This window comes from Talpa occidentalis, unplaced genomic scaffold, assembly GCF_014898055.3.
Source record: "Talpa occidentalis isolate TD23 unplaced genomic scaffold, MPIMG_talOcc4v2.1 talOcc4.5, whole genome shotgun sequence".
Taxonomy (NCBI): domain Eukaryota; kingdom Metazoa; phylum Chordata; class Mammalia; order Eulipotyphla; family Talpidae; genus Talpa; species Talpa occidentalis.
The window spans coordinates 94,252,788-94,272,440 of NW_023604861.1; the positions used below are offsets into that span (position 1 = coordinate 94,252,788).

The window sequence follows — 19,653 nt, forward strand, 5'->3', positions numbered from 1 at the left end:
CACAGGTCCTGCCCCCACCCCCAGGTGCCAGGGGTCAGGCCCACTACCTCGTAGTTGCTGGCAAGGAAAGGGAACTGCTTGGGCTGCAGGAACTGTGTCTTGGGGATGTCGAGGCCGTCCTCCCCATACAGGAACTGCACCACACTGCCATCACTGTCGCGGACTGTCAGATCATACTGGACCACCAGCCCCTCCAGGTGTTTGATGATGCACCTGTACAGAGACCACCAGCTCAGGGCCCACCACCAGGCTCACCACCTCCCTTGACAGTCTCTGACAGGGACAGGGACAGCAGAGGGTAGGGTGTGAGGTGGGGCTGTGGAATTGGGAAGAGGACTACTGTCTTGCAGCCTAGTGGGATTCCAGGACAGATTGGATCCTATTGCTCCACCTTCACTCCCACCTTCAGGCCCAGGTGCTGGGCTATACAGTCTGTCTTTTTCCTCTTCTGCACCAGAGTTCGCTGGGGACCAGTGCCCTTAGATCACAAGGTAGGCAAAGCAACAGGATTTATCTTGCTCCAAGGACAAGCTCAGTGCTGATTGCCACTGTCTTCTTGGCACCAAGTTCAGGGACTGGCAAGACTGGGGCTAAAAACCCACCTCCCCTTTGCTGGAAAGGCTTAAGTGTCACTCGTGCCCTCTGCTCTCTCCTTACCTCATTGGGCTCTAGCTCTTAGCACCTGCAACAGCCTCTGAAGGTGCATCCCCGGCCTCTCCTGAGCTTCACGCCTTGTATCTAAGGGTCCACTAGACATGTCTATTGGAACATCCCTCTGTTGCTGCCTCAGACCACCCACCCTGTCTCTCATGTCCCTTGCAGCATCTTGCTCTCTTATCAGTTGTGCCACTGTGCACTGTGCACTGGTGTCTGAAAACTCTGTTGCATCGGATGCCTCACTGCCTCTCATACATTACTGCCCACTGCCCCAAGTCTTTGCTGCATTGGCTTTTTCCTAACCACTGCCACCCTCAGAAATCAGTCTTCCAACCTTTAGCTGAACCTTCACCACAGCTGTGCTAGATTCCTTCAAACCAACCTGAAGCCCTGAAGTTGCCCTCTCTGTCATAAACCTCCATCTGCGGTGGATGCCGTAGATGTTTGCCCCAGTGGCTACCCTTCCATTCCAGCCAAGATCCTCAATACTCTCCATCTTCCCACCTGTATTCACTCAGCTTTAGGGACTCCCGTCCCATCCATGGGACCCCTGTCTACAGACTTTTGGTCTCTCATTTTTCCTACATTGCATATTCATTCTTAAATGTTTTAAAATTACGACAGTGGAGTAAACCCTGCTCATGGAAGGAGTTGATCCATGACCCTAAGAGGAGAGCTTGCCCAATCACAGGGTACTCACTCCCGGCTTGGCACTGCCAGGTTAGCACCTCACCAACAGGCCATCCAGGTGTGTGTCCACCCAAGCCCTTACATCCCCTTCTCAACCCAATAACACGGATGCAGCCTTGGGAGTCAAGAAGGAGGGTATTCCGCTTTAGGAAATCTGGAGCTAAGAGAAACAGGAAAAAAAATCTGGAGCTAAGAGAAGCAGGAAGCACGAAAAAAGAGAAGCTGGAGCATACAGGAGACCTTGCAGGGAGAAAGAAAGGAGCTGTGCCGCGCTATCTAGCAGTCTATCTAGTTCCTGGGAACATAATATAAAATCAGGCCCGAGGAGTATGCGGATATATTTTTGTTGTCTCCTCCATTTCCCACTACCATTTCTATAACACAGGGTCTCTAGGCTCAGAAAGATTACCAAGGCAAAACCAAAACCAACCAAACAAACACCAAAAAAAAAACCCCCAAGTCAGAGCCTTGAGACATTAAAACCCAAAGGAAGGAGGATGTGGTAAAGGGGTCTGCTACTACCGACACCCCACTCTGCCAGGTACTGTGGAATCAAACCTGTTTAGTTTTAATTCATTCTCCTACCTGCCCATATAGGCCTGTCAGAGTGGCTTTGTGACCCCTTTCCTCCCAGAAAGGAACAAAAATAAGCAGGTCTGGGCTGGGATTCCCCACTGTGATGCCTGTACCTGAAGGGACAGTAACAGATTCACAGGCAGGGGCCCTGGGCCCAGAACCCTCTCTGCACTGTCCCAGGATGCTGAGTCCTCCCAGGGTGGAGGCCAAGCTCGTCACTACTTTCCTACACCCGTAACTTCCCCAGGAAGTGGCACACCCAGGGAACACAGGGAACCTGCATGTGAACCTCTGAGCTTATGCTCTGCCAAGCCTTTAAAAGGAGAATAATTCTGGCTACTCTCTGTCTCAGTCACCCATGAATATTTTAAAAGTTTATTCATGCCAAGGGACTCTTCAGTGCACTGTCAATGAAAAGTGAGAGAGGTGAATGGTGCTGGGACACTGATGCATCTAGAGGTGGCAGAGCAGGGGCTTTTTACCTTTGGAGGTAGCCAGAGCGGCTGGTTTTCACAGCAGTGTCGACCAGACCCTCTCGTCCTGCCATGCAGTGGAAGAAGAACTCCTGTGGGAGAAATGGGAACCAGGTCCCGGATGTGGCAGTGAGGACAGTGTGATTCCTGAAGGCAGGATCAAGCCAAAGCCTCCAGTGACCTGCCTGCTCTCTCAGGGCCCTTGGGTTTAACAGTTCCAGTGGCCCCTGGTCACTTCTGCCCTTTCTTATTTTCTTATTTTTCTCATCTATCAGCAAACACTTACTGAGCCCCCACTACGTGCCAGGCCCTGTACTAGGCTCTGGCTTTAAAAGATGTGACATACTTGTATCTGTTTGGTCCTCATGGGGCATTGGATCTAGTGGGCAAGCACCAAATGGACATTTATTACTTGACCTTCCCTGCTTGGAGTTGTTGGTGAAGGTCACAGGACTCCTCCCACCGAGTCTAGAAATGAGGAAAAATGCTAAAAGGAAAAACAAAAATACATACGGGAGGTTTGATACCAGTGAGGAATCTGCCAGTGACAAAGCCACCAGCCCTGGGGGTGAATTCGTAAGGTTCAAAGCAGGGTAGTGACTTGCCAGATGCCATCAGTGGGGGTCTCCGACCTTCCAATTCAATCTGCCCCAGCAGGCATGAAATCTAGGGAAAAGAAAACCCAAAAGAAACTCAAGACCCACATGGGTGTTAGAGAACATTTTGTCCTAGCAGAAGAGGGCCTGCTCTGCAAGAAAAGCTGCAAAGAAACTGAGTTCTCAAAGAGGGATTGGCCTCCCAGGCCCTCCTCACCCGGATTTTTAAACATGCCAGGGAAGCTTGCATTTTAAGAAGATAACCAAGTCTTTCTTTTGTTGACTGATAAGAGATTTTTTATATTTGTAGTCAACTGAAAATGATGATATTCATTAAAGAAGTTATTTCAAACTCATCACGTTATACTTGGAAGAGGCCAGCATGTCCTTCTGGGGAAACCAAGGCATGCAGGAAAAAGGAAGTTGTGATAATATAAATATTGTAAATATTCTTGGGAAATAGAGCAGTGTGTCTAGATTCCACTTTAGTCAAAGGGGTTTTGAAACCCATTCCTACTGCTCTATACTCAACAACAAAGAGATGATCTCTAAGACCCTCTCAAGGTCATCAAGATAAAAAAAAAAGGTATAATTTGTGAAACTGCTATGATAGCATTGCAATAATCTGAGGAGATAATGTACCTCACATTAAGGACTAAGAATCCTGCAAGACAATGCTTATATTAAATGAAAAAAGTACATCATGCAAAATTAAAGGATCTCAGCTACAGTCTTTATGTATCACAGTGTTTATAAATAGTATAAACACATTTAATATGATTTTATGATACACATATTTACAAGATATACCCATATTATACATATCGACATATGTTTATATCTGTTTTGGTCTCTAACATTCACATGCCAACAGTAACTAGCACCTGTAACGACTCTATATGCTTTTATATTTTTTTTTTTTTTTTTTTTTAGAGGCATGTTTTATTTATTTATTTATTTTTGTTTGTTTGTTTGTTTTGTCTATACATGCACTGGGTACAGTCAGAAGCGCGGGAGGGTGAGAGAATTCACCAGAGCCAGAGCGGGGAGCAGAGCAGGCAGAAGGACCGAAGTACACTGCTGAGGGGAGCAGCGGGCGGCAGGAGAGGTCTGCGCGCCATGTGGGATCCTCCGCCGGTGGCCGGGAAGCAGCCGGGGATCGAACCGGCGCCGCAGAGGCCGCGGGCAGCTTCGCAACCCAGCGCTCAACCGCTGCGCCACCGGGGAGGCCCTGCTTTTATATTTTTTAATACTTGCCATATTTTATACAGAACATAGGTCCTTTTGAAAATCAGAAACAAATCTAAAAACTGCTTCCTAAGATAACCCCATCTTCTGGCTAACCGGCCAGGCAGCCCGCCTTTGCTCACACCTGCATGGTGTTCACAGTTGAACCTTTGGCTCCAGACTGCACCATCATCTGCAAGTTGTTCTCTGGGAACTGTCTGTGCAAGCCAAAGGGCATGCATGCCTGCAGAGTAAATAAACACATGGTCAAAAGGTAAGTTCACCTGACAGAGCATGTCCTCAGTTCCTACACACCTGGCAATGACGACCAATGACCACATCATGTTCACTAAGAACACACTGCCTGAGCATCATGTGGGAGCCCTGCCTCAGCTCCAGGGCTAATGAAAACAAGTAAAGCCCCCCCGGTGGAGCCAGGTGGAGATGCTGGGAGGGGATTCTGACTCTACTTAAGTCTCTGCCTTAGGATTGCAGAGACCAAGGCCAAACAGGAAAGATGGAGTCTGAGTGGGAATAGGGGAGCTAGAGAGACAGGAAGTAGTTCTGAAAGGCTTCTGAGACAACACCCCCACCCCAGCATTCCCAATCAACCCTAAAAGCTGAGCGCTCTGGTTCTCTGGAAGGTGCTGGGGAGGCTCTGTTGAATAAAACCTCTTTTTTTTTTTTTTTAAATTAAATGACTTTTTTTTTTTTAAAGATTTTTTTATTTGTTTATACAAGCACTGGGTACAGTCAGAAGCACAGGAGGGTGAGAGGATTCACCAGAGACAGAGCGGGGAGCAGAGCAGGCAGACTGATGAAACACACTGCTGAGGGGAGCAGCGGGCGGCAGGAGAGGTCTGCGCGCCATGCGGGACCCGCGCCAGTGGCCGGGGATCGAACCAGCGCTGCAGAGGCTGCGGGCAGCTTCGCAACCCAGCGCTCAACCGCTGCGCCACCAGGGAGGCCCTTGAATAAAACCTCTTAAGGACAGAACTTGTATCAAACTGAGGTCTGTGTTCACACCAATCAAAAGGACAACACTGACAAATATTGACTTTTATTGAACACTGGCCTTGCCTGCTCCTCAGGCTGAGACTCATGGCACAGGAGTCAGGACCAAGGCCAGGCTGGCTACAGGACTCAGAGTCCTGCCTCTGGGGTGGAAAGGTAGAGAGAACCAGTTGTGCTCTTCACTTGTGGAGGGTTTTCACTCTTCTTTCTCAACTGCACAGGAAGGGGCTTTGGCGAACTTGCACAGAGTTCCCACCGTGCAAGAGCACTGTGGACATTTGTTCATCAATCCTCTGAGCAACCCTATGAGGCAGGTAGTCCTCACATCCCTACTCCCAACTGAGGAAACTAAAGCAGGAACTGGTTACATCCCACTCCTGAGGTTACACAGCAAATACATGGCAGAGTCTGGATTTGAACCCAGGTCTTCATCCCCTGCCCTGCTATATAAGCAGGATTCTTCATTCTGCATTTCTACTCAGCAGTGGCCCTAGAGGAAAGATTTTCTTCCTTCAGTCCCCTTTAATGCGGTCACCCAAAATACACTTTAAAAGAAAATTAGTGTTCCTTCTTAGCATTAATTACAGACCCTACACCTGGGTGAAGGAATAAAGTCCTTGAGTTTTCAAGATGATAAATCCTACCCATCCCATCTTGCATCTCACCTAGTCAGCTGTTCCAAAGGGTCTTGGGTGAGAATCAAATGTAATTAAAAAAACACAAAAAACCCCACCAAAAGACAGCATTCAAAAATGGTGGCAATCAGTGCATGCATTACTGGACTAACCTTGTTAATCTCATTGCTGTAATGGTTCACTTCCTCCTTGAACTTCAAATCAATCATGTTAAAGTCCCTCTGGTCTTTGCCCAGATGGGCATCCTGCCATTTTCCTCGGACCTCATCACATGCTGCTGTTTCTGGCAGATTTAATGCAGTCCTGATAGCCTAGAATGAGAAAAGGAACATGTTGGAGGCTGCAGGCAACTGAGGAAGGTATGGGCTGCATTCTGTAGGCGACCCAATCCCTCTGTGGCAGGCTGAAGCCTCCCAGGCCCTCCTCACCCGGGGCCCACAGTGGGTGGACTCTTCAATGATCCTGTGTCTCTTGACATCTGCCTTCGGCTTAACCAAAATGTCTTCCACGCCTGTGAAGTGAAACAGACAAGCTTGGATGGGACCAGGGGTGACGTCTCACCAGACTAGAAACTCGGTGTGGTTAGGGCATGGAGCACTATGCCACATACACAGGGAGCATGTGAACAATGATGTATTGATGTTATTAAGAGGTTGTCCTGATGTCTTAAGCGCTTCCCAGAGGCCAAACATTATAATCCCCATTTTAATAATGATGAAACTAAAGCTCAAACTTGAGCAACTCACCCAAAGTTACACAGATAGAAAGTAAACCTAGACCTAAGCTCCAAACTTAGCTACTTGCTAAATGCCAACGCTCAATAAATACATGTTGGATAAATGGGCTAGAGGTGAAGGTTTGGAGTGAAAATCCAGGTGTAGGGTCTAGAAAAGTCTAAAAGAAGAGAGGGAAGGAGAGACATCATGGTCTTGGCCCCTAGAAGTCACCGAGACTACCCAATACATGTGCGTGGCAGGCACACAGAAACACACTTGAGCCTGGATCACTCCATTGAAGCCTATCCTGGCTCCAAAGGGTTGAGGAATGTCTCACCTTGGGCAATAGCTCTTTCTACTTCAACTTTCAATAAAACTATTTTCTACCTCTATAAGTGGTACTGGACTCAAGTCTTTCAGTCGCGATGTGAGTGGGAAAGAAAACAATAGCTGTTCTGTTCAAAAGCTGGGCTAACACACCTGGAATTCCCAGTGCAATGTGGTGGAAGCTTGAGGGCCTCTACAGAACATACTTCAGTGGGAGAGGAAAGAAACAGTGCTCCTGGGAGAAAGCTATAACCACAAAAGTGGGTCCTTCCATGAGGTCAGTATGGACCCATCATGCTGTCCCCCTTCACTAACTGCTCCCTGGTGGTGAGGGCTGGAATGAAGGCAACACCCCTAGTCTGCCCTTGCCTCAGAGCTCGATGGCCAGCTTGATATGCTCTCTCAGTCTCATGTGATCTGCACTGGAGTTTGTACCCAGGAGGCCAACTTTTCTTTGTGCCATGTGCCAAAGAGAGCTATAAGCATAGCTTGCTTGTCACTATTTGGTCCTTATGATGATCTGGGTATGGGACTTCTATGCATTTTTCAAGATTTTTTTATTCAAGGGGGCTCATCCCAGCAAAAATCATGAGTCTGGAAATGGTCCAAATGTTTAGTAATAGGAAGCAGATAAATAAACTACTATATATCTACACAACTAAAATAATCTACAGGAAGGAATGGAGGGGAATGTGAGTATGAAAAATAGCCTCAGGACGTTTTCTGTCCCATAAAAGGTGAAGTCAAGAAAGAGACAGAGGGGCCTCCCCTGGTGGCGCAGCGGTTGAGCGCTGGGCTGTGGAGCTGCCCACAGGCTCTGCAGCACCAGTTCGATCCCTGGCTGCCGGCGAGGGCCCCACATGGCGCGCAGACCTCTCCTGCCGCGCCCACTGCTCCTCTCAACAGTGTATTTCATCAGCCTGCCTGTTCTGTTCCTCACTCTGGCTCTGGTGAATCCTCTTACCCTCCCGTGTTTCTGACTGTACCCAGTGCTTGTATAAATAAATAAATAAATCTTAAAAAAAAAAAAAAGAGACAGAATGGAAATGCGGACAGAGGTGTCACTGCTGGTTGATGGTGAAGAAATACTGGCTGGGGGGAGGATGTATGGAAAGCCCCAAGGAGTGAGGCTGTTAAATGTCACTGATGGCCCAGTGAAGGTGTCCTCAGATAGGAGCCTGGCAACTCCCCTAGGCCACAGGCCAGCACTCACCCAGGGTGAAGCCTCTGTAGAGCTGCAAGTAGGCGGTGAAGAGGCGGGCCAGGCAGGTGAGGACCTTGCCACTGGTCTCACCCCCATAGATCTCATAGCAGCAGTGCACCAGGCCGTAGGCGGAGCTCCCATAGTGCGCCTTGTCCAGCACTCCACAGAGAAGTTCCCCTGCTCTGATGATCACCTGTGAAGGAGACGGCCATCAATGCTGGGCTGGAGGTGACACCTGCTGTGTGAGCCATCTCCCTCCTCTACACATTTCTTAATCTTACAATACATGTTCCCTCACCATAACCTGCCACTAGTCTTTGATGCAAAGTAGGGTATAAATGGAATCAAGCGTTTTTTTGGCTTGGTTTTTTAAACAAACGAAGTGAGCACATATAGACCCATGAGTTTTTAAAAATTGTTTTCAGGGGCAACACTCTGTATATACATGTGAACATTTCAGTGTGTTCATCCATCCTCTTGCTCCCCCATCAATTACACTATCTTGAGGTAAAAGACCTTGTGAGTGGAAGTGACAACATCTAGAATCAAAGCTTCATCATTGTGCCGTTGGCCTAGGTACCCCCTACTTTATACTCTGGGATTAAGAACAATGTAACCTTTCTGATATCCTTTAAAGCCTGAATTTGTACTTTCACAAAGTTGGGTTCGAGCATTGTGAGAATTTCTTGCTGGGCCCTCCTGGTGGCGCAAGGGATTAAAGTCTCGGCATTATGAAGCTATTGGCAGCCACTGCAGCACGAGTTCGATCCCCAGCCAGGGAGCTAACCCACGTGGCACAGCAGACTTCTCCTGTCTCACCCGCTGCTCCCCTCAGCAGGGTATTTCAGTCAATCTACCTGTTCTGCTACCCACTCTGTCTCTGGTGAATCCTCCCACTCTCACACATCTGGGCTACACCCCAGCTCTTATATGCATAAATAAAATGAATTAAAAAAAAAAAGAATTTCTTGCTATATAATGCAGCATACATTAAGCAGCTTTGGTTCTGAATAGAATGTCTATTAGACTCTAGAAGCTTAGGACTTGTGAGCTGGGGACTTGGGGATGCTCCCCACCAAGAACAGGCAGAGGCCTTAGAAATCTTTGGGGAGTGTGGGGGGTTTGGAGGTGGGTGGTCGGGCACAGTCTTACTCTCTGGCAGTTCACTGTGGCCTGAGTTTGACTGCCCTGGGTCTATGCCCAAGACTGATTCCCAACACACAGAGCTGGAAGGTGTGGAACCTTGTAGCAATTTGCTGATCTTAAGTCACTAAAGGATCTTAAGAGAAAACAGATTCTGCATTTCCAAGCTTTGCAGAGTCAAGTCCAGAGGCCTACTGCTGGAGAACACTTCCTAGGCTGGCTGAGTTTTCCACTAAGGGTCAAATGCTAACAAATTAACTCTGACCCTTTCCAAAACCAAAAGTTGACACCAGTGCGGGGAGGTTTTGAGGCGTGGCAACTGTTTCTGCACATGGACCTCCATTTTTCTCTGATTTAAATCATGGTGTCTAAATCCAGGACTAGAAGACTTCAACCCACACTCTGCAGCCATACCTGAGACTCACACATTGAGTTGGGGTTAAAGTTGGGAATGGGCCGAGGAGACTCCTTCACCCAGGCTTTCCCGCTGATCTTCGCCTTTCCTGCTAAGTTCAGTGGGATCTGATCCTCTGGAATTATGTTGATAAGCAGCGTTGATACTACCTGAAAAGAAAAAGAAGACAAAGTTAATGGTGTGGGGAGGAGAAGTGAGATGTTGCCTTTTAGGACCTCCTCTTTCTGTTCATCCTGAAAAGTCAGATAAGTCCATTCTAGTGATTTATAGGCAGAGCAAGAAGACTAACAGTTGTAGCTGTGGGGGCAGTTGCTCTCAGTTCTTTTCTACTGACATAGAAAGGAAGCTTAGGAGCGGGAAAGTCCATCACTAAGAACTTCACCGGGATTTTCATTTCCCAAAACAGTTCTTTTAAAATGAGTAATTAGGGCCTCCCCGGTGGCGCAGCGGTTGAGCGCTGGGTTGCAAAGCTGCCCGTGGCCTCTGCCCGCGGCCTCTGCAGCGCCGGCGCCGATTCGATCCCCGGCTGCTCCCCGGCCACCGGAGGAGGGTCCCGCATGGCGCGCAGACCTCTCCTGCCGCCCGCTGCTCCCCTCAGCAGTGTACTTCGGTCCTTCTGCCTGCTCTGCTCCCCACTCTGGCTCTGGTGAATTTTCTCACCCTCCCGTGCTTCTGACTGTACCCAGTGCATGTATAAACAAAACAAACAAACAAATAAATAAATAACATGCCTCTATAAAAAAAATAAAATAAAATAAAATAAATAAAATGAGTAATTACCTAGATTTGAATTAAGCGCCTGAACAGACCAAAGGGAGGAGAGACAAAAGTAAATTGCTGTGGGTTATAGTAAAAAAAGGATTTCAGTATGTGGTAAAAAACAAAAATAAAGACAGCAGGGTTGAGAGAGATAAAGGGGCTCTTCACACTGCTCTATGCCAGGAGAAGGCAGCTGACACAACATCAGGCCTTGGACTAAGGTAAAGGCTGAAGAACACTTTCGAGGCATCCTCCCCTGCTTTAGAACACATCAAGATAGGTGACAATGATTAAGTAAGTTAGTAACATCCTCCCCTACAGCAGCTTTGGCTTTCTGGTGGGTGCCAAGGAAGAAAAGGGAGCAAAGACAAGAACTGAGAGCTTTTCCTCTGAAGAGCTTCACAGAGAAGGCCTGAGGCATCCACCTGAGAAGCAGACTATAGAGTGAAGCTTTGCAGACAAGGGATGTCCCAGTGTCTACTCCATCACTGACTGGTCATGTGCTGCGGGCCAAGTGACAATGCACTTAGCCTTAGCATGTTCATTTGTAGAACTAGACAAGATCCTTTCATTCAGCAATTACATGTCGAGTGCTTACTAGGCACCAAGTGCTGGGAAAAGTCATGAACAAAGTAGCCGCTGTCCTCAGTGCCTTCATTCTTGAGGGCATCCATGCTTCGGAGGAAAAAACAATAGGGAAGGAGGACCAGAATAGCAAGTGGGGGGTGAGTATTTGGAATTTTAAATAAGATGTGCAGGGAGGGTCTCTCCAAGAAGGCATTGAGGAAAGAAGCTGTGAGAGATCATGTTATTTCTAGGGGGGAAAGCAAGGTTGTAGGCTTTTAGTTTGAGTGAGAAAAAAAGCCATTTGGCAGGTTTTGATCGCAGTATTGAGATGAAAAAAATGCTATAGAGAAAAAGCTTCCTGAGAGACACTGCCAGAAAGGATTAGTGCTTTAGAAGTAGTTATTAAAGCAACCTGAGTGGGGCATACTGCACGATGGAGACGCTGTCTGAGGTACATCACAGGACACGCTAGTTTTGTGACTGCTCAGCAACTCAGTAGCTCCCATACAATTAGTTTTTATAGATTTAATGCCAGAAATAAATTGATTTGACTGGAATTCATTATGGTTATTGAGAGGCTGGGCAGTCTTGCACCTACCTGAAGGGGACCCATCAGTGATCATTCATTCAAAAAGTAGCTGACTACAGGAGGTCAGAAGAGACAATTTGTTAAGCAGTCACTCCACAGAGAACCAATGTGAAGCAGCTGTATCTAGGGATAATGCTGGGTTGTCTCCAGAGCGATCAAGAGCACACATTCTCAGATGCAGCAAGTAGCAGACAGGTTGGGGTAACAGGCATGAGGGCTGAGGAGGAGCTAGGAAATGTCATCTGGCATCAACAGCTCTTTCTATGCCTGTATAAGAGTCCAAGAAGCATCTTCATATGTGCACAATGGGATAAGAACAGTAATGAGAGCAGCTACCTTTTCAGGCAAGGAGTTGAGGGTCAAGTGGCTACACCAGAATCTTTAAACAAGACAGACAATACCCCTTATTATCTCAGCAGACAACCAGAAAGGTCATGCATAATCCATTCTCTCCACAAGGCCAGCACTGCAAGACAAGGAGGCAGGAGGGTGAGAGTTCTCTGGGATGCCAATCAAAAGATGCACCTCAACCAAAGTGCCAAGTGTACCTCGGGAACTACCAGGCAATGCACAGTCAGGATGGGAAGTCTGTGTGAAAGGTAACAGAAATACATGTTTCCAACCATCCAAACTCAGGGACATATGACCTGCCATCTCATCTACCAAATTAAGGGACAGTATATAAACACCAACACACTTGCATGATTAAAAAAATACTCAACAGACTAGGACTAAAAGGGACCATCATCAACCTAATAAAGAGAAGGCATCCAGGAAAAACCCACAGCTTAGGGGCCTCCTGATGGCACAGGTTAAATTCTCATTGCTATCAATCTATTGCCAGCCACTGTGACACTAGTTTGATCCCCTGCCAGGGAGCTAGCCCACCTGGCGAGGCAGACCTCTCCATCTTGCCCACTGCTCCCCTCACCAGTGTATTTCAGTAGATCCACCTGTTCTGCTCCCTACTGTCTCTGGTGAAGCCTCTCACCTCAGCACCTCTGGCCTATACCCCAGTTCTTGTATGCATTGAAAAAAAAAACAAAACCAAAAACTTAAAAAAAAAAAAAGGAAAAGAAAAGCCCACAGCTTACATACTCCTTCTTCAAAGATTTTCTGTCAGGATGAAAAAAAAAATAAAACAATGATGTCTGCACTGGACACTTCTATTCAACAACATACCAGCTGTTCTAGTTGAGAAATTAGACAATAAGAGAAACACAGGAATCCAGATTGGAGAGAAAGAAGAAAAATTACCTGTTTTCATATGACATGATCTTGCAAAATACTACTGGCACTAGTAAACAAAGTTGCAGGGCAGGGATACAGAATGAACATAAAACTGGCAATACCGCAGTCTTGCCAGGGCATGAGTTCTTCCTGGACATCACTGGTAAAGGCTAATTAACTTCATGAGGTCACTTAGACCCTCGACAAGCCTAAAGGAGTTCAGTTTGACAGTGATCTGCCCAGCAAGGTTTACAATGATGCTGAGCACTCAGCAGACACTGTGCGGAAGATGCTGGGGAAAATAAAAAAGGCCTTGGCTTAAGTAGCAAAGGGCCCCTGGTCCATAGGATGTACTGAAGCAGACAGGATACTAATCCTCTCCTGGCTTCCAAACAGACCTGGGGCCTGGCAGTCCTGGTAAGTGATGGGAGCTCCTGTTGAGACTCCGACTTTCCTTGTTCCTGTCTAGCCTCCCTACAGTAAAGCTGCACTGATTTTGGTGGGGTAGTGCAAATAAACTTCCCAAGTTTCTAAATAGGGCTTTTCTTTACATAATCAGACTGAATCACTAACAGATTTTTGTGCAGTGCAGTTATCCCTTCTTCTTTTCATCTATCTGCGAAGAAATAATAACTTATACTAACCTCTCAAGAAATACTAAAAAATCTTGGGCCTCCCTAGTGGCAAGGGGTTAAGAAAGAACCTACAAAGCTGTCTGCAGCCACTGCAGCACAAGTTCGATCCCTGGCCAGGGAGCTACCCACATGGCACAGCAGAGCTCTCCTGTCTTGCCCACTGCTCCCCTCAGCAGTGTATTTCAGTCTGCCTGCCTGTTCTGTTCCCTACTCTGTCTCTGGTGAATCCTCCCACCCCTGCACTTTTGGCCTGTGCCCCAGTTCTTGTATACATAAATAAATAAATCTTTTTAAAAAAATACTAAAAAATCTCAAGTGCGACAAAGCAAAACCTGCGCCTATTTTATTTCATTTAATTATAATTAAATGACCCAGAAACATTATAAAATAAAAAAAGAAAATTTAATACTATTACAAACTAAATTATTATATCATTTTGATGCCACACTTTTTCTCACATTTCTTAGATGGTCGCTATGATTGCATGTAGAATCATGAGGTCTACTTCTTACATTAGGCCAGAGAAATTTACAGATTATGACATGACCTTTTTTTTTTAATTTTATTTATTTATTTATACAAGCACTGGGTACAGTCAGAAGCGCGGGAGGGTGAGAGAATTCACCAGAGCCAGAGCAAGGAGCAGAGCAGGCAGAAGGACCGAAGTACACTGCTGAGGGGAGCAGCGGGCGGCAGGAGAGGTCTGCACGCCATGCGGGACCCTCCTCCGGTGGCCAGGGAGCAGCCGGGGATCGAACTGGCGCTGCAGAGGCTGCAGGCAGCTTCGCAACCCAGCGTTCAACCGCTGCACCACCAGGGAGGCCCAACGACATGACCTTTTAAAACCACTATTTTTTAAAATTACTCAATAGCTTAACAAATGATTGTTCCCCAATTTGCTTAACCCCAATTTTGAGAAGCTAGGCTTTTCTAATTTTCTTCCAATCCCAACAATGGTATAATGGACTTCTGTCTTCAAGAAGTTTTTTTCTACATTTCAGATTATTTCCTTAGGCTGGATTCTCAGATCAAAGGGATTATGTATTTATGGTTGTAGATAACCATTTTTTTGGTCCGTTATTTAATTGTATGTTGAATATATTGCTTATGATGAGACAAAATTTTAATAACTTCTAGATGCTTAACTACTTAAGAATTATGAACTATTCATTCCCAAGATAATTTAAGATGGTTTAGAAAATAAGACATACAAATATGAATAATAAATAATATAAACAGAAGTAATAAAGTAGATAAATACATATATTCAACTATGACACACAGAAAATCAAAGAAGAAATATTTACCAACTTATTCTTTGAGGCCAGCATTAATTATCCTTATACTAGGCAAAGATACTACAAGAAAAGAAAACTACAGAGAATATGCCTCATGAACACAGGTGCAAAAAATTTATAAAGTTTTAACAAACTGGGCCTCCCTGGTGGTGCAAAGTGTTAAGCACAGAACTGGGAAGCTATCCACAGCCTCTGTAGCATGAGTTCCATCCCCAGCCGGCCAGGGAGCTACCCACATGGTGCAGCTGACTTCTCCTGACTCGCCTGCTGCTCCCCTCAACAGTGTATTTCAGTGGATCTGCCTGTTCTGCTCTTTACTCTGAGTCTGGTGCATCCTCTCATCCCCGCACCTCTGGCCTATACCCCAGTTCTTGTATGCATAACTAAATAAATCTTAAAAAAAATTTTTTAACAAACTGAATTCAACCATATATAGACAGGGTAATACCTTAAGGTCGAGCAAGGTTTATCCCAGGAATGCAAAGTTGATTTAATACCTTAAAAGTCAATCAAGTCCAAGGTCCACAGACCCAAAGAACTGTAGGGCTGGAAGAGAGCTTATAAATCATCAATCTGCTATTGCAGCACTATTTACAATAGCTAAAACCTGGAAACAACCCAAATGCCCAAAAATAGATGACTGGATCAAGAAGATGTGGTATATATATACACAATGGAATATTATTCAGCAATCAAAAAAGATAAACGCAACCATTCGCAGCAATGTGGATGGAGCTAGACGGAATTATGCTCAGTGAAATAAGCCAGAAGGAAAAAGAAAAATATCAGATGTTTTCACTTATAACAGGAATATAGGGGAACCAAATAAGACATCAGTGCAAAAATAATAATAATAATAATAACAGTACAAAATACAACAAAGCAAAAACAGACAATTATAAATCAGAGATATACTGCAGGGGGGGAGGAGGGAAGGGTGAGAGGGAGGAGCACAGGGAACTGTGCTGATGGTGCACGGGTGCCTTGGGGAAGGAGATTCTATGGGGACTCAATCTGAGAGGGTGGGGGGAAGCAAATATTGTCTAAAAAAATGTAAAAAATTATAAATGTTAATATAAAAAATGAAAAAAGTCATCAATCTGAACTCCTTTGTTTTTTCATTGAGTAACTGAGATCCACAGAGTCAAGATCACACAGCTGATTAGTAGTTAAGTCTGGAGACGCAGTGAGCACTAGAAGTATGTGTTTACTGCATTTCATTATGTGATCACTTTGTATTACTCTAGAGAACGTATAGTGTCATGCTTTGGGAGAGAAAGCCCTAGGTTACACTTACACACACGCAGAGAAAAAAGATAAAAAGTATTGAGTTTGATCCCAATGCTTTGGGAGTTAGAAAGTCCTGGGTTTGAATCCCAACACAACCGCCTATATATTTGGGCACACAACTGAATTTTTTTAAGCCTCAGTGTCCTCATCTGTTAAATGGTGATAATAATGGCCTCTGCACTGCAGGCTGGTTATGTGGATTAAATAAGATAATGTATCTAAAGCATTCACCAACCCCTCCCAACAATTACAAAAACTATCAGCTATTACTACCATCTTTGGATTATGAGGACATCATGTTTAAGTTTAAAGCAAAGAACAGAAACCAAGCAGCCTGTTATTAGTGGACAAACTCCCTTGAAACCAATCAGATTTAGGAATCTTACCAAAGAGAAAGTCAGACTGCTATCTGATGTGTCACATTTCTCCGACTCTGGCCTAGCTTCTCTTGGAACACAACCTCTTATTGTGAATGGCCTGTTTCCTTTTTTATATACTCTGGTTGTTTTCTCCCAATTACCTGTTTTCCAGTCCACAGTGGAAAGGGCTTCAGGATGGCAGGTGGGAGGAGCTTCACACGTCCCACTTTGTCTGTGAGTCCTCGGTACACCAGCTCCATGTATTGCTCCCTGGTGAAAAAGCAACCTCGAATGGTCATATTTGCACCTGAAACCATGTGATCTTGGATCAACCCTGCCAATGGTTGGCCATCCTACAAACCAAAACAGACAAAAGAAGAACAAAGATAATTTTAAGTCACATCGTAATTCCTAAATCTGCTTGGAGGTCACCTCCTAGCAATAGTCCTCTCTTAGATCCCCATATTGTCCTGCTCCACAGCCTCATGAGCCCAGTGCTTGGATCTCCCACCTGGAGAGCAAACTGCCTCCCTATGCATCTTCCTGACTTGTTTCTATTTATGCCATCTGCCCATTGCTCTACATCAAAACTGCTTCAAACTCATCCAGTTCCCCAAGCCTCCCTTCCATAATCTCATCTGGTACTAATTACTTTAGCATACTTTTGGCATTTCTGCATAAATTTGGTCTGGCTGCTGTGAGTTGTGTGCTTGTTTTTATATTTTGGTTTTATGCTTTAGTGTTTTTCACACATTTCTGGCCTGTTTCTCCACTAAATCAGTCATCCATTAAAAAAATATTTATTGAGAGCCTACTGTATGGCTAGGCACTGGTTTAAACCTTCAATACACTCTAGTGGACCAAACAGACACAATCCTCTATGATGAGCAAGAGCAGACAGTAAACAAATAATTGGATAAATACATTATCAAAAAGAGTTGAAATGCCATGGAGGAATAACAGGATGGATGATCTTATAGGTCTGAGGTGTATGGATGGTCTGGAATGGTCTCTGTGAGTAGTATTATAGCTGAGCCTGAAGAGTGACTTGGAGTTGGCCAGCAGAGGGACTGAACGAGACATTCTTCAAGAGGGCCTTCTGTGCATGACAACAGAAGGAAAGAACATGCATTATGAATGAGACTTTTAACAACGCAGAACATGGTTGTGGTATCTTCCAGATGTCCAAATAAGGACTTTTATAAAAGCCCCAGTTTTGGTGAGTACATTCATCTCTTTTGATACTTTTCACTGTCTTTCTGATCCCCAGTTTCCTGAACCTAAATGTGTAGAGGCCTGTGTTCATGGCAACATAAGGCAAACTAAAGTAAAAATAGCTGTGCTCCCACAGACATTCTTTAAGAAGTAGTTTTTCTAAATGTTTCAGTTTATGGGAACCTGACAAAAATCTGTGCCTCGGATGTCAAGTTTGTTATTATTTATTTGTTAAAAACTATCCAAAATTATGGCCATATTTCAAAACTAAGGATAAAGGAAGTCATAAATGCACCCGTGGAGAAGAGCCAAGAATTTAACTACTAACTAACCCACTAATTCAAAGGCTAAAAAGAATGCTTGTCAAATAGTCTAAACAATGCAGCAAGAAAACGTAAAGATTACAGATGGGCTGAATAGGTGCTGTAGATGGAAGGTAAGATGGAGCACACATCCCTACTCATAAAGGCTCTGAGTTTTGAACACGAGTAAAAAATTATACTCTGCAAAGACAAGGTCTTATTTTGCTTGGGGAGTTGGGGGGAGAAAGGAGAAACCCAAACTATTATTACACATTTGACTCATCCCACAGTCTTTAGAGGCAGATAGAGATTTTTTCTTTTGTTTTTCTTCCTTAAAGAACATAATTACAAGTTATATGATCTATTCAGTGCCTTCTTTCACTGTCCAGATTTTTCCATGACTATAAAATTACCTTAATGGCTAAATTGCTTTCAATTTAATGATCATGAATTCTAGGGTGGAATGCTGATTAAAGCAATTTTCTAAGGGTCTACTTATAATTCTGAATTTCTTAAATCCTGCTTAGGATCAGAAAGACCATCGTTGAATTAAAAACCCTGTAAATTGTCAGCTATCATATTCCACTTAATATCATAGCAAAATGACATTACAATTAAGAGTATTTTGTGACTTGAATTTTCTAGTTAAGTAGAAGTCAGGAAACTGTCTCAAGCCTTGTTAAAACTTTTCTATAAAGGACTGATCCCACCTAAATATAGCAAACAGAAGAAGAAAATATTAATCCACACAAAAAAACACAAAATGAAAAGTTTAACTGTTTCCTAGGAAAAAAATAACTAAAGTTCCATTCATTTCGATAAGTAAAGTTCCATTACTATTTTAAGTAAGACAAACCACTGCTCTATTAAATAAATACAATCAACACTAAAATGTATTCTAATCAGGTATTTGTTAAGGAAGAGAACCTGGAAATAGAAAAGAAACGGAATACAAAGAAAAATGTAAAGAAAGGGAAATATAGACAAGCACAAAAAAAAAAATTACAAAAAAAAAAAAAGCTTCCTAGTTTCACAAAACCAGTGTTTTACAGTGCTTTATACTACAAAGTATTCAAGACATATTTTTTATAAACATTAGCAAACATAAGGATTCTAATTGTTGGCATTTACACCTCCGACAAAATAAATTAAAAATAGACCCTCAAGCAGTAATTTACTACTTTTACAGCAGTAAATTAAGAAATTAATTTATTGAGCTAAGCTTATTTACCTGCGCTCTGCCTGTTTCCTGACCTAAAACTCACAGGCATGTGAACGTGTGCTGAAGCACATCTGGATTTAAACAGGTCAGCACTTTGTGGGACACCATGTATGCATGCAGCCCCTATAATTTACCTAATCAAAATTAAGTATAAAACATTCCAGTTCACTGATCTGCTCAGAGGCATGTGAACACTGAGCACTCTAACTCCCCATGCTGCTAATGTCCAGAGGCTGGCAAAACAAGGACCACCTGCCACTCCCTGGTAGTGTCTCCTGTGGTGAAATGTGACCCTGTCTCCAGGGAGTCAGAGTTGGTTCAGCCCTGGGAGCCAATTATTTGCATGTGCCCTCACCTAGCCCCAGCTGCTCCTGTCACAGTAACACAGCCTAGGAATCACAGGTGCTGGATGCCAGTCCTCGCCTCATCCCTAACTGGCAAGTCACTTGTGTTTCGTCATCTGCCTCAGAAGGCTGTTGTGAGCACTAAATAAGAGGATGTTTGCAAACTGCTT

At 44.6% G+C, this 19,653-nt stretch overlaps 1 protein-coding gene across 1 annotated transcript in view; it reads right to left on the reverse strand.

The window, feature by feature from the left end:
- POLR1A (RNA polymerase I subunit A) overlaps window positions 1–19,653 on the reverse strand; it is a 66,813-nt gene that overhangs the window by 21,675 nt on the left and 25,485 nt on the right. The window contains exons 14-22 of the mRNA XM_037527761.2: window positions 16,562–16,753; window positions 9,673–9,822; window positions 8,125–8,308; window positions 6,297–6,379; window positions 6,021–6,179; window positions 4,365–4,463; window positions 2,910–3,062; window positions 2,406–2,488; window positions 48–213 (exon numbers count right to left, since the gene is read on the reverse strand). Coding sequence (XP_037383658.1) covers window positions 48–213; window positions 2,406–2,488; window positions 2,910–3,062; window positions 4,365–4,463; window positions 6,021–6,179; window positions 6,297–6,379; window positions 8,125–8,308; window positions 9,673–9,822; window positions 16,562–16,753 — 1,269 coding nt within the window. The remainder of the gene's footprint in view (window positions 1–47; window positions 214–2,405; window positions 2,489–2,909; window positions 3,063–4,364; window positions 4,464–6,020; window positions 6,180–6,296; window positions 6,380–8,124; window positions 8,309–9,672; window positions 9,823–16,561; window positions 16,754–19,653) is intronic.